Source organism: Aquarana catesbeiana, linkage group LG13 (genome assembly GCF_042186555.1).
Source record: "Aquarana catesbeiana isolate 2022-GZ linkage group LG13, ASM4218655v1, whole genome shotgun sequence".
Classification (NCBI taxonomy): Eukaryota; Metazoa; Chordata; class Amphibia; order Anura; family Ranidae; genus Aquarana; species Aquarana catesbeiana.
This window is the reverse complement of record NC_133336.1, coordinates 88,504,045-88,523,432: the sequence shown is the minus strand read 5'-3', so window position 1 is coordinate 88,523,432 and position 19,388 is coordinate 88,504,045. Positions and strand designations below refer to the sequence as shown.

Sequence of the window (19,388 nt, the reverse complement as noted above, 5' to 3'; positions counted from 1 at the left end):
GTAAACAAATATCTAGAGCAGCGGTCTCCAAACTGTGGCCTAGGGGCCAGCTGTAGTCCTTTGCTTGCCTACATGCTGCCCTTTATTCCTACTACGGATAAAAGACACAATTCTGCCAACTGACATCAACAATGGGGCACCATTTCTCCCACTGACAACAACATTGGGGCATTTTTCCTCCCAATAATACCAACCATAGGGGACTGTTCCTCCACTTATACCAAAAGGGGCAATGTTTACTCCCACTGAGGTTTAGGATGTTTAGAGACTCCTACTCTAGAGCAATCAATATAACTGGCATGCAAGTATATTTCAACAAGGCTCACTGGTGATAAAGCTAGACAACACTCAGTATTTTATCAATCATTCTGTTTTTACATTTCATCAAATTACAGCAGTCAGAACAGTGAAATTGGATATCTGCTTTTTCACTATATAGGTTACTTTGAACACTGTGGTTTGACATATCAAAGTTCAGGCTATACAATCCCGATATTTACATTTTTGATGGATGCTGGAGAGTGAAAGCTGAACTCCCGCCCACTCTACTTCTCATACACCAACTCCCTCATCCCTCCCTAACCTATGGCTGGCATAAAAACACTGCCTACTTAAATGCTCCTTTTACTCACCTAAATACAGTATTTGGTCACATGGCATTTGGTTCCAGAGTCTTATTTTCTTCTGTGCACAGGAGGTGAGGTCCTTGTCTGTGTGTCCACGTCACTCCCTGCATGATGTGGACACTTTCTACTAGCTGTCCAGGACTATGTTCTTTTTAGGATCCAGAAGATTGTGTGCAGGTGATCATGTTAGCACGAGATGCAGGGGGGGGATCAGCCAGTACAGGTATACTTGTAGCGCTGAATTACGAATCACCAGGACCTAGAAACAGCAACAGCAAGGGGGAGAAATTGGTCTTGCTTGGACAATGGACTCCCTTTAAACTACCTGAGTTTCTTTTATCGCTAAGGAACTTTATTGGTGACATATCTACACTTGAGTTCTGGTGTCTGCACATCTGCAGTGGCCATTATGAGGGATTCCTACTTTATTGGATTTTATTTTTATTTATTTTATGTTATGAAGAATGCAATAAGAGGAGCCGGAACGCAAAATGCTAGGCAGGTACAGCCAAAACTCCCAAGTGGACAGAAACAGTGTTGGAAGTTATAGCAAGAACAGTTGGCATATCAAAGACATATACCACTTTTGTTTTTTCTGCTGTATAACTGAAAATTTTTCAATTCAAAATTACCTAAAGCAAAAAAGAGACATACTGTACCACCAATACAATTGTGCTGTCATGTCTTTCTATTCATTTTAACTCTTTCCAACACATCTTTAGAACATGCAACAGAACACACAGCAAGGAATCACGATGTACTATGTGTGTTGTGGTGAAAAAAATAGGGCAAGATCAATTTCTCCTCTTTGGGGGCCTATAAAAAAAAATGTATGGATGCAGTAAGACAGACCATTTCGGTGCCTGTTTTACTGTAACGCAGCCTGACATGAATGAGCCTATAGGAAACCAAGGGCTGACTCAGCCTACCAGGCTCCACCTGTAAAATACCACTTTTGCATGTATTCACACTTTAAACAGAATGAGATTACAGCTGTACAGTTAATGAGAATTATTATGATGATAACATTATATTACATTTATCACATTGTTATTATACATGATTGTAATATTATGATAATTCCAGAATATCAGGGACTGTGAAAGCGCATTACACAATATATCTTCACTACCTTACCCATAGTTCTTTGCTTTATTTACTATAGTTAGTATTTATTAACAAGGGATTCCCTATATAAAAGTAAACATCAGAGAAAAAAGTTAGCAGTCAGGCTAGCATTCTGCTTTGCAAGTTATGAGGAGTGAGATAAGGAAATTGACCCCATCACATGTAATAAAAGTTATGTCAACAAAGGAAAGTATCTACGTTTTCCATATTGTTGCAATCAAAGTTAATTTGTAATTGCTGTTGTCAGCTTGTTAAAGTCTTTTGCTATTTGTTCCTGTTTGGTCTTGAATGTGAATTTTATGGTTGAGTAAATTATAGGTGTGATCCTACTACACCCACACTAACTACACTTAAACTACTTGCATGATATAAATATAATCATTATAAACAGAGTCAGACTTGGTACCAAGGGCTCACCAGAGAAAATACAAGTGGGCGCCCACCTTAGAGCAGCAAATGTGGTGTCTTATTGGGAACAGTCGGTATGAAACACTGTATGCGGGGCATGGATATTGTGATAGACTCACCCTGGACAGAGGCTTTTGGAGGGGACTGAATGCATGGGCCCTGGCATTTGAGGGAGCTACAAGCATTTAGGAAGATATTCTGTTATTTAATGCAAAAGGCCATGATGGTCTCTGCCAGTGTGGGACTCATAGGAGTTGTATGTGAAAGGAATGCTGATTAATGAGATCTGGAAAGCCCTGGGTCTTCTGTTCTCTACTAGTCTGGGGGGGTCTTTCACCCATCATTAATTGTGCTCATTAACACACCTTTGTCTCCTAGCAAACAAGCAGACAGGCTGACCTGAAAGGTCATATCTCTGAGTCACCTAGTCTGGGTAAATGATTAGTCAATTAGCTCATGTTAATTAGGTTTCTGGTTACAGTTCGTATTGTCATCCTGATGTATATATATTTGTGAGAGATCTCAAATAAATCAGTTCATGTTCAGCAGCCAAAACGACTACTTGGTTGTCAGCGGTTTGGAATATCTGATATCTATATTCAGACTGGAGGAAGCGGTATATGACAAAAGCACTCAAGCGGAGTGTGGGACATTTTTAGTTACAGAAATATTGCTAGACATGCCTAATGTTGACAGGATTACACATGCTGTCTAGTACATGACATCAAGCCAAGTGGCTGAATAGTCATTGACCCCAGCCATTCATAATTTATACACGTGCAAAGTTTAATGAATTTATTTCTATACAAGCATATTATAGGAGCATCCTCAAAAATTGTTTTTGGGCAGCACTAAGGGTTATATTGTCAAAGATATCCAGTAGGCGCCACTTAGGGCTACCAATATTAGGTATCACCAAAGTGGATAATTTTATGACCAAAAGGGTTATTTTATCTTTTAACAGGCTCTTAATTTTATCTTTTTTATTTTTGCCTAGAGTTCTGTTCTAGTCTGACTTGCAAAATCACCAGTAGTAACCACAAGCAACATTGCCAACGTTGGGTCCATCCAGACAATCATATGAAACAATCTCACTGATGACTTACTAGGAGAACAGTTATACCCCATACTGTACTGCCACTGGCCAACTCCTGGAAGTGGCGCTGGTACCTTAGCAGCAGCATGCACAGTGAAATGCTTGTCTCTGAACTACCATCAATTCTGTAAGGCAGGTAATGGTAACCTTCATCTTTGAATGAGAATCTTAGCTATGCCAAGTAACAAGCTCTCTTTAATATTCACTATTTCCTAAACTATTATCTGGGATCAGCAGTCAGGAAAGTTAATAAAACACATTAGATTAAGCTGGACATTCATATCTTAAATGTATGTTTGATTTGTTGTTGCGTACAAAAATTTTATTGGAGCTTAGAAAGTGTCATCTCTGGTTCAGTGTGCTTCTCTATGCAATGCAGGCAGATGGAAAGTAGAGCTCGTTAAGAATCGAGATCGTGATTCTTTCCCCCTTCGCGATCTTAATGAAGCATTTTCCCGATTCTATGCAGAGTTCTCTGCTCAAGCCGACAGCTGTCAAAAAACAAAAACCAGGCAGTCTGCCAAGTTTCACAACATTCCTCAGCTGCTGAGCTAACTTTAAACATTGTAACGTTTTGTTCATTAGAACAAAGGAATGAACATTGGTCTGTAAATGAGGGAAGTTTAACCACTTAAAGACTAAACCTTTTCTGACACTTGGTTTCAAGTTAAAATCATTATTGCTTGCTAGAAAATTACTTAGAACCCCCAAACATTATATATATTTTTTTAGCAGAGACCCTACAGCAGGCATGTCCAAAGTCCGGTCCATGTTCCTTTTTAATGTGCCCCCCCCCCCCCCCCCCCCGGTAATTTGGAGATATATATATATTTCTTTTGTGGACCCCAGGGTCACAAAAGATAAATAATGTATTTATCGGCGCTGCCTCGGAGGGGACAGGGAGGGGACAGGGAGGGGGCGGGACAAGCGGCGTCAGATTACATTCAGGAAAATCTACTGTTTACTCAGCGGCTTCTGTAATAGGAAGTCCCATCTCCTGGGCTGCCATTGGACGACTGTTCTGTCCATCATAGGAGGCGGGACTTTGTATTAAAGAGGCTGCCATGAAAACATGAGATTCTCCTGTATTTAATCTATTGGCGCTCGTCCTGCCCCCCCTCCCTGTTCCCTCCGAGGCTGCAGATGGACATCGATCAGGCTGCACTGATGACAATTGTGAGGCTGCATTCAGGGCAATTGTGAGGCTGCATTCAGGGCAATTGTGAGGCTGCATTCAGGGCAATGGTGAGGCTGCATCATTCATGGCAATGGTGAGGTTGCATCATTCATGGCAATGGTGAGGCTGCATCATTCATGGCAATGGTGAGGCTGCATCATTCATGGCAATGGTGAGGCTGCATCATTCATGGCAATGGTGAGGCTGCATCATTCATGGCAATGGTGAGGCGGCATCATTCATGGCAATGGTGAGGCTGCATTCATAGCAATGGTGAGGCTGCACATGGGCACTGATTAGGCTGCATTGATGGGCACTAACCCTTATTTTGCTTCACAGTTCTTTATTTAAAGTGTAAGTTTTTTCCTGAAACTTCCCTGTTAAAGTGAAGGCGTGTGATATATGCCGATAAATACGGTATATCCAATTTCTTTACCACACACAGCCACAAAGGCAAGAGAATTCTTGTGGGCAGGGTATTTGTGCTCGGACAAACACACTTAGACCGAATTTTAATGGTTCAAAGAATGTCAGGCAAAATAGTCGTCCCTCATGCATGTTCACTTTATCAAATCTAGCCCACTTTGAAAACGTTTGGACACCCCTGCCCTAGAGAATAAAATGGTGGTTGTTGCAATATTTTATGTCACACTATATTTGCACAGCGGTCTTTCAAATGCAATTTTTGGGGGAAAAAATACACTTTAATGAATTTAAAAAAAAACTAAACAGTAAAGTTAGCCCAGTTTTTTTGTATAATGTGAAAGATGTTATGCTGCGAGAATCGTGATCTTTATTCTAAGCAAAAAAATTGTGATTCTCATTTTTCCCAGAATCCTGCAGCTCTATAGGAAGGGTTGGCAGGATGCTGTACATACATTCTGAAAATATCACAGCACCCTGCATCAGTACTTCTCGTAAAAGTCCTCAGCCCTGATGTAAGCAGTGGGCTGGCACTTGGGAGGAGGTATGGCAATATCAAAATGCCTTGATGGGTGGATGTCGGTCTGGAGGAGTGGGAGTTTTTAGGCAGGCTGTATTTGCATGCAGACCATCCTCGTGATTCCTAGTCTGCATGATTGAAAGAACTGAAATCCAATAAATGAAAGGGGCAAGCCAAGAATATTATGGCTGGGGAGGTAAGGTCTAGGCCAGTGGTTCTCAATCTCAGTCCTCAAGTACCCCCCAACGGGCCATGTTTTGGGAACGTCCCTTAGATAAAATAGCTCTTATCAATACCATATCATTGATATTGATTTAAACCAGCTGTGCAAAGTAAAGGAAAACCTGAAAAAATGGCTCGTTGGGGACTGAGGTTGAGAACCACTGGTTTAGGTTAAGCTGGATGTCCTTCAGCTAGGAAATGAAGTGGGCTGTACCTTTCTTTATACAGCTTCTAATGCAAAATTTGGGAGAAGCTCACAGTGTGCAGTGCAATTAGAGTAAGGAACTTTAGTAAGGCCCCATTCACACTTCATGTAGCAGGAAAGTGAGTTTTTTGCATGCTGTCCTATGCATGCCAAAGAAGCAACAGAACCTTTTCGGGCATGGAGTGTCACAGATTTACTTCAAAGTAAAATGCATGTCTGCTAGCTGCATTTAGGGTGCCAATAACAATTAATGGCACAGCAAGCGTAATGCACCTTTCCTGTGCGTTTTGCTGCGTGTTCAGGAAACCGGGTGTATGCAGCCTTAAGGAGAGGAGCCTGTAGAACTGTTCAAGGCTGGAGTTTAGCTTTGACCATGGGTGCCACAGGAGGGGGCAAGGGGGGGTCAAGTGCCCCCCCTGGAAGCGGGTGCACAGGGTAAACTGCACCCAGGCGCCACAATCTGAGGCAGAGGAGGGGCACTGAAGCTGTCAGTGCTGCTCGGCTCCTAACACAAGATCTGCACACACAGATCCTCTCAGTCTCCAGGACCTTCAGGCAGCTGCATGGGGGAGGGGAGCTGATGTTATCCCCTTCAGCTGGAGCCGGAAGAAGATCTACCATGCTGCTAAAATTAGCTCAGTACACAGGGGGGATTGTGCAGAAACTGACCTTTGGGGGTGAAATGATTGTACTGGGGGGAAGACCGCTGCTACCCCCCATGTCATATGCAGTGCAGTGACCACCATGCGATGTATTGTGCCCACCATGTGCAATGACCACCATGTGATGTACTGTGCCCACCATGTGCAGTGACCACCATGTGATATGGTGTGCCCTCCGTGTAATGTGCTGTGCCCACTATGTCATCTGCTGTGCTGTACAGTGCCCACCATGTAATGCGGAGTAGAGTGCCCTCTGTGCAATGTGCTGTGCCCACCATGTAATGCGGAGTAGTGTACCCTCTGTGTAATGTGCTGTGCCCACCATGTCATGTTCTGTGCTGTAAAGTGCCCACCATATAATGCGAAGTAGTGTGCCCTATGTGCAATGTGCTGTGCCCACTATGTCATGTGGTGTGGTGTACCCATATGTTATGTGGTGTGCTGTGCCCACATGTGGTGTGGTGTGCCCACCATGTAATGTACAGTGCCCACCATGTAATGTGGAGTGATGAAAAAAGAGTAAGAGGACTAAGTAAAGAGGAGTCTATTCTATAGGGGACCTGCCCTGGCCTGCTCTAAAGGGGATCTATATGAGGGACCCTGGCCTGAGCTTTATGTGATAAAGAATGACTAAGCCCCTCCCCTTCATGAGATTGTCAAAAAGGGGCGGAGAATGGGTGACCTTAAAATTATGCCTCCCCCTGAAAAATGTTAACATCCTTAGGGCCCTCTCACACTGGGGCGGGGGCGGCGGTAAAGCGCTATTGTAAGCGGCGCTTTACCGTCGGTATTTGGCCGCTAGCGGGGCGGTTTTACCCCCCACTAGTGGCCGAGAAAGGGTTAAAAACCACCGGAAAGCGCCTCTGCAGAGGCGCTTTGCTGGCGGTATAGCCGCACTGTCCCATTGTTTTCAATTGGCAGGAGCGGTATACACTCCGCTCCTTCACCGCTCCGAAGATGCTGCTAGCAGGACTTTTTTTCCCGTCCTGCTAGCGCACCGATCCAGTGTGAAAGCCCTTGGGGCTTTCACACTGGAGACAAAGCAGCGGCACTTTCGGGTCGGTTTGCAGGCGCTATTATTAGCGCAATAGCGCCTGAAAACCGCTCCAGTGTGAAAGGACCCTTACTGAAATAAAATCCAGGACTCTGTGCTGCTCAGTCATGAGATGTATTATCACTAACAAAAAATATACTTTGAAAAGTATTACTGCACATCAACTTGGACGCTATGAATAATGGAAAATTGTACAATGAGTAACTTTTGACAAGTAGGTACACTATATCTTTGTAGAAGAGACCTCCATGAGTCATATTCATGACCGTCTTCCCTTAACTGTACTTACTATGGCAATCATGTATAAAGTGGATTATTTGTGGCCTTGCTTTACAATATTCAGTGACTCTGCTATTCACACACAAGTCTTTAAAATGTCATTGTGTGGGCAGAAAGAGGATACGGTAGAGAAGTTGATAAATACACATATAACAAATTAGCCAAACATCAAGAACAGTCAGCGAGCAGAAGTGGAAAACGCATTAATAGGCTCCCACCTGATCCCCATTTTACAGTCCATAACACATGGCTCATCAAAGCTGTTGAGAAGGTCATCTAACTGAATGTAACTTTCTTCGTCTCTCTCCGTCACTCCATGGTAGGTGGGAACACAGGAGGCCAGAATGTCATTCATCAGCAGCTCAAAGCAATTCTTCTCATTTTCAGAGTAACGTTTTAAAATGGTCCCCCCGGCTGCTGCTTTGAAGCTCCCTAGGAAAGAATATTTAAAATAAAGCGTTATTTGGACATCACAAATGCCAGATGTAATGATTTGTTTGCCATCTTTACAAAGTGCCTATTATCAACAACGAAAAAACATTTAAAATCGCCTTACAGTATGTTGTGTTGAGCGATCCATCTCTCTCGCCCTACACAGCAAGTAGCAGGAGGAGGCACATTTTTATGACAATGCAGTGCTTTTGCAACATTGGTTTGTCAGGTGACTGATGTGAAATGGTAGCAGCATTAGTTGTAGGTCTATGTGTTCAGCTCCCAACTCCTAAAAGTGGACCTGCACTCAAAAAAGGCAGATTTGTGGTTATTTTATTGTGCCTAAACAGGAAAATTTAACTTTTGTCTTGATTTCCCCTTGAAAAATACCAGTGCACTTCCTGGTGTGTGAAGGTGCCTGTGCACTCTTGCATACCCCCCCAAAATTTCTAAGGAAAGAGCGATCCCTATTAAAAAGGAGAAATATAGCCAAAGCTATTCTGGCTGTACTTCTCCTGGTTATCACAGGAGTGCAGTTCATTCTGCACTCCCGTGACCTGTTTTCAGCTGACAGTGGGCTAAAGCCAGCTGTCGACTGAAGTCACTCAGCTCATCCAAGCTAAGAAAAGATTCCAACTTTACAGTTGGGATCCACCCAGATTCCGGGCAGCGGGCTCAGCCTCTCAGCTCGAGCCATTGAGAACCTGAGCCAGCCACTCCCTCTCCCTCCACAGCCTGGTGCCTCAGTGAGTGAAGACTAAGGACTGAGCAATCAGTGGTCTTGGATTGCTCAGTTCTAAGTCTTAGAAGTGGAGGGGGACAGATGCATGTAATCCCAGACAGACTCAATGTTGAGATCAGGGCTCTGTGGGGGCTAAACCATCACTTCCAGGACTCCTTTTTCTTTTTCACGCTGACAATAGTTCTTAAAGAGGTTGTAAACCTCAAAAAAAAAAAAAAAAAAAAAACCTGCAAGACAAAGGCTTAATGAGCTAGTATGCATCGCATACTAACTCATTATGAAATACTTACCTTAGAACGATGCCCTGAATCAGCGCTGGCACACCGCTGACCGGGCCAAAATCTTTCTTTCCGGGTTTGCGGGCTCCAGCGCAGTGATGGGCCAGAGCCACAATGACGTCACATGGCATGGGCCCTGAAGAAACGGTATGAGTGGGCCACTCCTTCAGTGTGCATGCACCGATGCTGTTGGCAGCAGCGTATATAGTGAATATCTCCTAAACCGAGCAGGTTTAAGAGATATTTACAGTACCTACAGGTAACCCTTATTATAGGCTTACCTGTAGGTACAATTAAAGATGAATACTTTACTTCCTCTTAATGACATTGGTTGTATGTTTGGGGTGATTGCCCTGCTTGGCATGATGGACAAGTATCTGCCTGTATTTCTCATCATTGAGGAAACCAGATGTTTAAACAACCTACCTGCTGAGTTCTTTCAAAAACTGTGTGTAAGTATACCTAGAAGAACTGATGTTATTTTTAAAGGCAAAGAGTCGTCACACCAATTATTAATTTGATTTGGATTTCTCTTCTGTTCATTTACTTTCTATTTTGTTAACCAATAAAAATAAACTACTAACACTTCTATTTCTGAAAATATTCTTAATTTACAGCATTTTTTTACACCTGCCTATAACATTTTCACAGTATCTTATATACTCGGTTGTGCTTTGATCAGCACTTGCAGCTAGTGTATATCCAGAAGAATGGGCTGAAGAATCTGAGAAAGAAATTTCCTTAGTCTTCTCTCCAATGATCATTCAAACTGAACTTTGTAAGTTTGCTGCAGCTCACAAGGTGATTTGCAGAAGCAGCAGGTGAGACAACATTCAAATTAGGTTTTGGAGAAATTTTAGTATTAAAAAGGAAATGTTATTTTTAAAGCTGAACTCCAGGAATTCGACCACTTTGTAAAATGTGCTGCATTACTAGGAGTGAAGTACAACGAGGTGCATGCCACCACATGGACATATCACTTTCATTTACATCTGACAGTTTATTGAAACCCCTGGGAGGATAGCTATCACTAAACTTCCAGAACTCTGATGCTGAACCTTCTAGTCTCAGCTACTTCCGCTGCAGAGTTTCATGCAGCCGCTGTGCTTTGTATTATGTGAATTCATTCACAAAATACAAAGGCTTCTGTGAATGAGCAGCAGACGGGAGGGGTGGGCAGAGATGCTGTGTGAGAGAAGACAGTGTTTCTTCTGTAAAAAATACATCTGTGCCCTTTGTTTTAATACAGCACACTACAACATATGATCATCACTACAACATATGAACATCCATCATTCAATGAGGAAATTACCCACAGCTACATGATCATCAAAAAGCATTACTTTCATGTTGCAGTTTGCCTTTGATCTCACTTTTATTCACAATCAAACATAACATATGCACTTGGGGCACTGGAGGTTAAACTGCATTCATAGCTTTAAAAAAAGAAAAAAAGAAAAATAACCTTATTTACCAAATCCATTTTCCAACCTGAATCATTCTCTGAGACGTGCAGTAGAGCTGCACGATTCTGGCTAAAATGAGAATCACAATTTTTTTACTTAGAAGATGGATCACGATTCTCTCACGATTTTCGCGGCGTAACATCATCTTTCACATTAAAACAAAAAAATTGGGCTAACTTTACTGTTTCATTTTTTTTTTATTCATTGAAGTGTATTTTTTCCCAAAAAATTGCGTTTGAAAGACCGCTGGGCAAATACAGTGTGACATAAAATATTGCAGCAATTGACATTTTATTCCCTAGGGTCTCTGCTAAAATATATATAATGTTTGGGGATTCCAAGTAATTTTCTAGCAAAAAATATTGATTTTAACTTAAGAAACAAGTGTCAGAAAAAAATTTAGACTTTAAGTGGTTAAACTTCCTACATTTACAAAAACTTGGCAGACTGCCTGGATTTTTTCTTTACACAGAAGTTTATCCCTTTGATCTAAGGAGGAAGAGTTAGTTACAATGTTTCATGTTAAAAACTTGGCAGACTGCCCGGATGTTTTCTTTTGACAGCTGAGTGAGCAGATAAGACCTGGTTCACACAGAGGCCACTTGTCAGAGGACTTAGCCGCCTGACAAGTCGCGTTCCCTTCTGTACAATGGAGTCGTTCTAATAGGAGTGACTCAAGTCGCTCCGACTTAGAAAAAGGTTCCTTACTACGTTTGGGGCGACTTCAGGTGACTTGCATTGACTTCTATACAGAAGTCATTTTGCAAGTCACTGGTGAAGTCGTGTGCAGGTCACCTCTGAGTCGCGCTGCAAGTCGTGCTGCCCCTGTGTGAACCGGCTCTAAGTCTCTCCACTTTTTATATGAAAGAATCGGCAAACTCTGCAATAGAGATCGTCAGGGGGGTTGAATCAAGATCACAATTTTTTAACGAATAATTGTGCAGCTCTAACGTGCAGTCACACAAACAATAGTTCTGACTACTGAGATTATTAGCTTATCATTAGCTTATTCGGCACTTCCATTAACTGAGAGTAAAGCCTTGAGGACCCAGCTGTGTTCCCCAACTTGTCCTAAAGTCTAACCCTGGGCTTTACCCCCCCCCCCCTTGCATGTATAATGCAATGCTTATATTGGGCATCATGAAACCCTGAGGAATAAGGACATAAGAAATAACTGCACAGGAAAAGAACCAAAGAGAAGGTAAGTTATGCAGTCAAAGCTGCTTTTTTTTTATCTAGCTGGGGCACCATTTTTTATTAATTTAGCCTAGAATTTAAATGTAATGAGTAGCACTCCCTATGATAATACTGGCACAATAAAGAAGTCAGGTATGTAACATTTTGCGATGGCAAGCCATAGATGAATCGATTTTCTTCCCTTCCACCATGATGCGGGGCCAGTTTTACCTGCTTTGACAATAAAAGTCTGTTGTTCACAAAGCGCAGCAGCTCAGGTTCAAATTCCACAATCTGAGAGAGACAATCTGAAAGCAGTCAGGCACTGCTTTCCTTCTCTTGAGCAAACACAAAATGCACTGGATACTGTGCCATGGGTGGACCCTGTGTTAAATATTTACAGTGCCTTGATAAAGTATTCATACCCCATGACATTTTTCACTTTTACATTTTTGGTTGTAACATGACAAAATGTATTTTTATTGGGATTTTAAGTGATAGACCAACACAAAGTGGCACGAAAATGATAAATGGTTTTAAAATTATTTTTGTTTACAAATAAATATCTGAAAGTGTGGCATGCATTTGTATTCAGCCCCCTTTACTCTGATACCCCTAGTGGAACCAATTGCCTTCAGAAGTCACCTAATTAGTAAATAGAGAATAGTCTTGGCTCTCGGCCACTTTCGGCTCCTCTCGTAGTCCCGCCCGGGATGAGCTGTGAGCGGAGCTGAGCGCCGCCCATATACATAGATAGCTGAGTGTACTCGGCTAGCTCCGCTCACAGTCACGCCCAGTCCCTGTGTTTATCATAGGGCGGGACTGGGCATGACTGAGCGGAGCTAGCCGAACCTAGCCGAGTACACTCGGCTATCTATGTATATCAGCGGCCGGCGCTCGCTCCACTCACAGTCAGAGGGGGATCGCAGGGGATCGGCGTATAACACGCACCCGCGATTTTCCCCTGATTTTAAGGGGAAAAAAGTGCGTGTTATACGCCGATAAATATGGTATTTATTTGTAAAAAAAATTTGAAAACCATTTATCATTTTTCCTACACTGCACAATTATGTGCCACTTTGTGTTAGTCTATCATATAAAATCCCAATAAAATACATTTACGTTTATGAGAAAATGTGGAAAATTTCAAGGGGAATGAATACCTTTTCAAGGCACTGTATATGTAAAATAAACATTCATACATATCGCAAAATATACATAAATATATATATATTATATATACACACAATCGAAATAGAACAAAACAAAATATGCCTGTCTGATATGCCTGTGTTATACCTACATTATCAACATGTTCAAAACAAAAAAAAAAAAAAAAAAAACACAAAAGTTTCCGACCTCCTCTAAACTCCAACCACTTTGCTTGAGTGTAGGGAATAAATCCCACACCTGCTGGAGATGAACACTGGCTCAATGCCACCAAAGTAAAGGCACCTTGGATTTATGGAGAATTCCCATCATAATTCTAGTAAGGTGCCCTGTAAGGTTGTGATGCCAGGTTAGTGGTGCCACACAAACAAGTTTGCCAGTGTGGAAGATTTTGACACATTGGTACAAAAGGGGGCACGAAAGCAGAGAGCACTCTTTTCAGCAATCATATTCTTCAAAAAAATATAAGCCGTTGTGATAAATTGTGTCCTGTCCTTAAAAAAGGTCAAGTATATAGTTGTTTTTAATGTCACTGATTTGAATCAGATTGTTTGTTCCTGTATTCAATGGCTTGGTGTAGATTAATTGCTTTGTTTCCTAAGCAAGATTTGTAGCAGAAAGTAAATCATTAACCACTAGCCAAGGTTACAAATATGAAATGCCAGGTGCTCCCTAATGTTATTTTATGTGTATTAAACCCCAAACCTACACGTAGGCATGGAGCAAAACAATGGAACTGATATCAAGTGTGTCTTGGCTAAAATGAGAAGTTAATTCCACAACGACCAAGAAAAATCATTAAAAGAGAATCACAATGTTTTGTACAATCTGATGGATCACCCAGACAGAACTAGTTTATTTCTATCTAATGTTATCAACTAAATGACATATTAAGATCCCTCACTGATGAGAAATGTGGCAAAATAGTAATAACAATGTCACTGAAGACAGGCTGAGTAATGCCAGCTGGGATTTTTATCACCTTCAGCCCATAAACAGGCTGGGGTTTATTGTTTATTCACTGGAAAAACTACATTGACTACATTGTCCCAATGCTGCATAGTTGGTAATCCAGCCCAATGTTTAGTGTTCTCCCAACTGGGAGGAAAGGTACCAGTTTAAGATAATAACAGCTGCTGTGTTAAGACTGACAAGTGGGCTGTCATTGCATAGGGTCTGCACACCAAGAAGAAAGCAAGAGGTGTTATGGAGACCTGTTGAGCTAAAGCACAGTAAGTAGTCCTAATTAGCTCATCCTGTTTCAAAAGGTGTAACAGGCTTCAGGTGGGATAGGCCTATTTATTGCCACCCTTAAGCCCCATACACACGATCCGAATATCGGACGAATGATCGTCCGTTTTTGTTTGCCTGCTAATCTCACATCGAATCTGATGAGTTTACTAAAGTCCCGAAAATTCCCGTACGACAGAATAAAAATTCGGAAACGATGTCATGTGTTGCAATGCATTTGTATTGCATTTTCGAACGATAGCTGTACCGATTAAACGAAAATCGTACGATCGGGCATCGTACGGAAAAAATTTCCGTGCATGTCCGATAGAATAATATCGGATGAACTGTCCTGATCGGCTCTCGAAAGCTCTGTACTAACGATCCGATTATCGTACGATCGTTTCGAATGCGGCATTTTTCGTACGATTTTCGGATCGTGTGTACGGGGCATTATTCTGTAAATGATTTTCTCTCAGCACTTGTTCAATAGGCATGCTGACTACATTTTCAGATAGAGACCGCCACGAAAGGCAAAATCTATTGTGCATTACAGAAATAGAAATAATGCAGTTGTATATTAAGAAAAAAAATGGCTCCTATGAAGAAGAAGGAAAAGGTCCCTGGAGGTGCCTGGCCACACCTGCAGTACCTGCTTTAATCGGTAAAGTTTTGACTTTAACTGACAGTGACAAAGCTGACAGTATTGTTATAGAGCGTTGTTGAAAAGTGCAGATAGGAAGATAATTGGGTTATAACAGTAAATGAAATGGAGATGATGAGATGAGGGGATATTTCTTTTTTAAAGGATAAGTTCACCCTTGGGAACATGTAACATGTTCCCACGTCCAATCTGAGCCCTCTCTTTGAAAGCAGGTGGGTGATCTTCTCCCTGCGCCCACTGTCACTATTTGAAAACCAAGCGGACGTGTGAGTCATGTGCATGAATGAACTACAAGTACCGACACCCTTTGTGGGTGTCAGCTTGTAGTTCTCAACAAATTACCAGGGTGCTGTGGAGCGCTTTAGGTAGTTCAGGGATTCTTCCCTTTTTTGTGAGACTGCCTGCCCGTACGATGTATGGGCAGACAGGTTGCACTGACAATTTGTAGGAGTCCTAGTCTTAGTGCAGCCTATCAGTGCTCATCAATGCCCATCAGTGCCACCTATAAGTGCCCATCAATGCCTATCAGTGCCCCCTATCAGTGCTCATCAGTAAATCCTATCAGTGCCCACCAGTGCCTCCCATCGGTGCCCCCTATCAGTGCCCCCTATCAGTGCCCCCTAGTGCCTTCTCAGTGTCACCTCTCAGTGCCCCCTCTCAGTGCCTCCCTTCAGTGCTCATCAGTAAATCCTATCAGTGCCCACAAGTGACTCCTATCGTTGCCCCCTAGTGCCTTCTCAGTGCCCCCTATCAGTTCCCCCTAGTGCCTTCTCAGTGCCCCCTAGTGCCTTCTCAGTATCCCCTATCAGTGCACCCTAGTGCTTTCTCAATGCCCCCTATCAGTGCCTCCCTTCAGTGCTCATCAGTAAATCCTATCAGTGCCTCCCATCGGTGCCTCCTATCAGCGCCCCCTATCAGCGCCCCCTATCAGCGCCCCCTATCAGCGCCCCCTATCAGTGTCCCCTATCAGCGCCCACTATCAGTGTCCCCTATCAGCGCCCCCTATCAGTGTCCCCTATCAGCGGCCACTATCAGTGTCCCCTATACGTGTCCCCTATACGTGTCAATCAATGTCCTCTATCAGTGTCCCCTATCAGTGTCCCCTATCAGTGCCCATCAGATAGGGTTTTTTGATTGGGCAAAGCTTTGCCCAATCAGGGCACAGTATAAGATGTTTTCTAAGGAACGGGACCAGGAAGCTGGCCATGGTGTCCTTAACAACGATAACTCATCAGCTGAGTTAGAAAAACAAAACAAAACGGCGGGTCTGGTATGGATTTTAGAACCCCACGCCAAAATAAAAAAAAAATGCCATGGGGCCTCCCCCGCCCAAATCCATACCAGACCCTTATCCGAGCATGCAGCCTGGCAGGCCCCCTAGATCCTGCCCCCCCATCTGAATGACTATGTAAAAAAAAAAAAAAAACAAAAAAAAAAAACCAGACACCGGTTTTGACAATTCCTTTATTAAAAAATAAAAAACAAAAAAAAAGTGCCCCCCAATGTAAATCCATCGTCAATCACGCCGCCTGTCGCACCCAAAAAAATGCTCTTGCCATCCATGGAGGCTGGCCGCATGGACCGGTCCGTGACATCAGAAGGGGGCGGTGCCACCAGGTGTCGTAGCCAGGTGGCCCTGCCCCTTACCTATATAATAACTGCAGCAAGCGGCCAGCCTTCATGGATGACAGGAGCGTTTTTTGGTTTTTTTTGGAGTGCGGCGGGCGGCCTGATTGACGATGGATTTACAATGGGGGGACACTGTTTTTTTTGTTTTTTATTTTTTAATATAAAGGAATTGTCAAAACCGGTGTCTGTTTTTTTTTTATAAAGGAATTGTCAAAAACTGTTTGTGTTTTTTTTTACTTTGACAATTTTTTGTTGAATGGGTAGAGGTACCCCATACTCATTAACATGGGGGGGGGGCGCGTAATCAGGGGCCCCTTGCCTGCAGATCCTCACAACCACCGGCCACGGTTGTGAAGTTAAGGCCCTTGTCCCCATCAACATGGGGACAAGGTGCTTTGGGGTAGGGGGCGCTTGTCCCCCCCCTTTCCTGACCTGCCAGGCTGCATGCCCGGATAAGGATCTGGTATGGATTTTGGGGGGGGGGCACGCCGTTTCTTTCGGGTGCCAGCAATTGCAACTGCGTGTCATTTTAAATGTGATTTGAGTATTTTTTTTCTTTAGAAATGTCATTTTTGCTGCAGCATGTTCTATGTATGCTACAGATGCGCTACTTTACAGGCAGACTAAGGGGACCCCCAGGCACTATATTTAAAGGAAATTTGTTTTTTATTGTTGCACTTTAAGCATTATTAAAATCATTCCTAAAAAAACAATCATTTAAAAAAAAATTTGCATTAGTACATGTCCCCCAGGGCAGTACCCGCACCCCCATACCCCTTTTATGGCCAATTGCTTACATATAAGCCTTCAAAATGGGGACTTTTGATTTTTCCTGTTCGGCTTCCATAGACTTTAATGGGATTCGTCGTTCAGGTTAAAACATTTCCCCTGTTTGGGAGTTCTGCTGCGCACCAAACAGGGGGGTGTTCGGCCCATCTCTAATCAACAGTAAACTGAATGAGTACATGACTTATTTTTCTGTGTGCCTTCCTTTATTGCTCGGTCTCCAGTCTGGTCATATTTTTACATGAGACTCAACAGCTACTTCTAAAAAGTTTAATTTCTTGGAGAATGACCCACGATGGCAAATAGACTCTTCACTGCAGGCTGCAAAGGAATTCGGCCTCAAAGCTTAGTGAATAAGGTGAAGCCCTGCTGATTTCTAGCATCCAATCATGTGCAAATTGTTCTTTTTTTTTAGGTTTTATTTACAAAGGATTGGGTATTCATTTCATAATAAAACTTCAGCATATGCACTAAGTTCTGGGGAAAATCCCTTTGCATTGTGAACAGTTTGCCTTTAGTACATCAACTCCAAAGTCATCAATGTAACCCTAGGTAAACTGTAACACAATGTCCAATATACCAAACGGCTTGCTGCATGATGCATAAATTATGACTTTCATAATACAGAAATAGTTACATGCGTCACAAATGAAGTCATACTTGTAATTATGTTACTACTCCTGGGAATTCATACAGTTTAGAAATGATCAAAATTATCATTTAAAATTCATAAGTACACTGTAACTCAGTGACATTTTAGGGAAAATCCAAGATGTTTAAAACAAAGACTCATTGACAATGCCATTAAAATATCAAAAAGATCATTTATTATGAATTTTCACTTTCCCAAGCAACCTACTGAGCAGATGAATGTGTATGTAAACACCAACAATAAACTTCCCCTTGTTCCCTGTTGGTCTGCCACTGAAAGAGTTTTGTTATATCAATTTTAAGTGCAAAAAACAAAACTGTTGATCTTGTCGGAAATTCAAAGTTGTCCTGCGTCCTCTGCATACTTCTTGCATGATCTCAAACAGTCTAGTTAGCCCTCCTAATTCTTATCTTAGGACTACAAGTTAATTAGTGCCTATGCTTTGGGGATGAAGACAGTCAGGGTGATTAAGTCAAAAGGAAATGGGCAGGGCTGGCACCACTCAGTCCACAATAGGAAATTAAAGAAGAACCCTCACCAGTAGTTAACGCGGAGCTCCACCTAAAAGGGGAAGCACCGCTAGTTCGCACCCCCCCCTCCACTGCCACATTTGTCACTTTTTGGGGGACAGCTGGTGCCTGGTTTTGACCGGTACCCGCTCCCACTTCCAGGAAAGATCACTGTGGCGATCTTAGAGTATGTCTGGCTCCTCCTCCTTCCCCCGCTGCCTTCTGGGACACACACAGGTCCCAGAAGATGGCGGGACCATTCAGAAAGCGCAGCGAGACTCAAGCATGCGCAGTAGGAAAACTGGCTGTAAAGCCTGAAAGTGAAGATGCTGGCCCCTGCACCCAAAGCCGATTGAAGAATCAGCTAGGGGTGCAGACATCACTGGATCCTTGGACAGGTAACTATCCTTATATTAAAAGTCAGCAGCTACAGTATTTGTAGCTGCTGACTTTTATTTATTTTTTGTGCATATTAAAAGGCAGTTTTAAAAAAAAATAATAAACATGTCATTCTTACCTGCTCTGTGCAGTGGTTTTGCACAGAGCAGCCTCCATCCTCCTCTTCTATGGTCCTCTGCTGGTGTTCGTGGCTCCTCCCTGCTGCCGAGTGCCCCCATAGCAAGAGCTTGCCTCGCTCCCAAACAGCTGCTCTGTGTCTCCATTCACACACGGAGTGCAGCTCATCCCTGCCCTCGCTCTCTCCACATTGGCTCACTGGCTGGGATTGACAGTAGTGGGAGCCAACGGCTCCAGCTGCTGTCTAAGCCAATGAGGAGGAAGAAACCCGGTTGAGCCACTGCTCTTGTGCACAATTCTGGGTCAGGAATGGGCTCAGGTAAGTATTGGGGGTGGGG

At 42.9% G+C, this 19,388-nt stretch overlaps 1 protein-coding gene across 1 annotated transcript in view; it reads right to left on the bottom strand.

Moving 5' to 3' along the window:
• The window catches only part of ITPKA (inositol-trisphosphate 3-kinase A), a 148,329-nt gene that overhangs the window by 31,377 nt on the left and 97,564 nt on the right, over positions 1 to 19,388 (bottom strand). Inside the window, exon 3 of the mRNA XM_073609129.1 lies at positions 8,019 to 8,232. Within this exon, the coding sequence (XP_073465230.1) occupies positions 8,019 to 8,232 (214 nt within the window). The remainder of the gene's footprint in view (positions 1 to 8,018; positions 8,233 to 19,388) is intronic.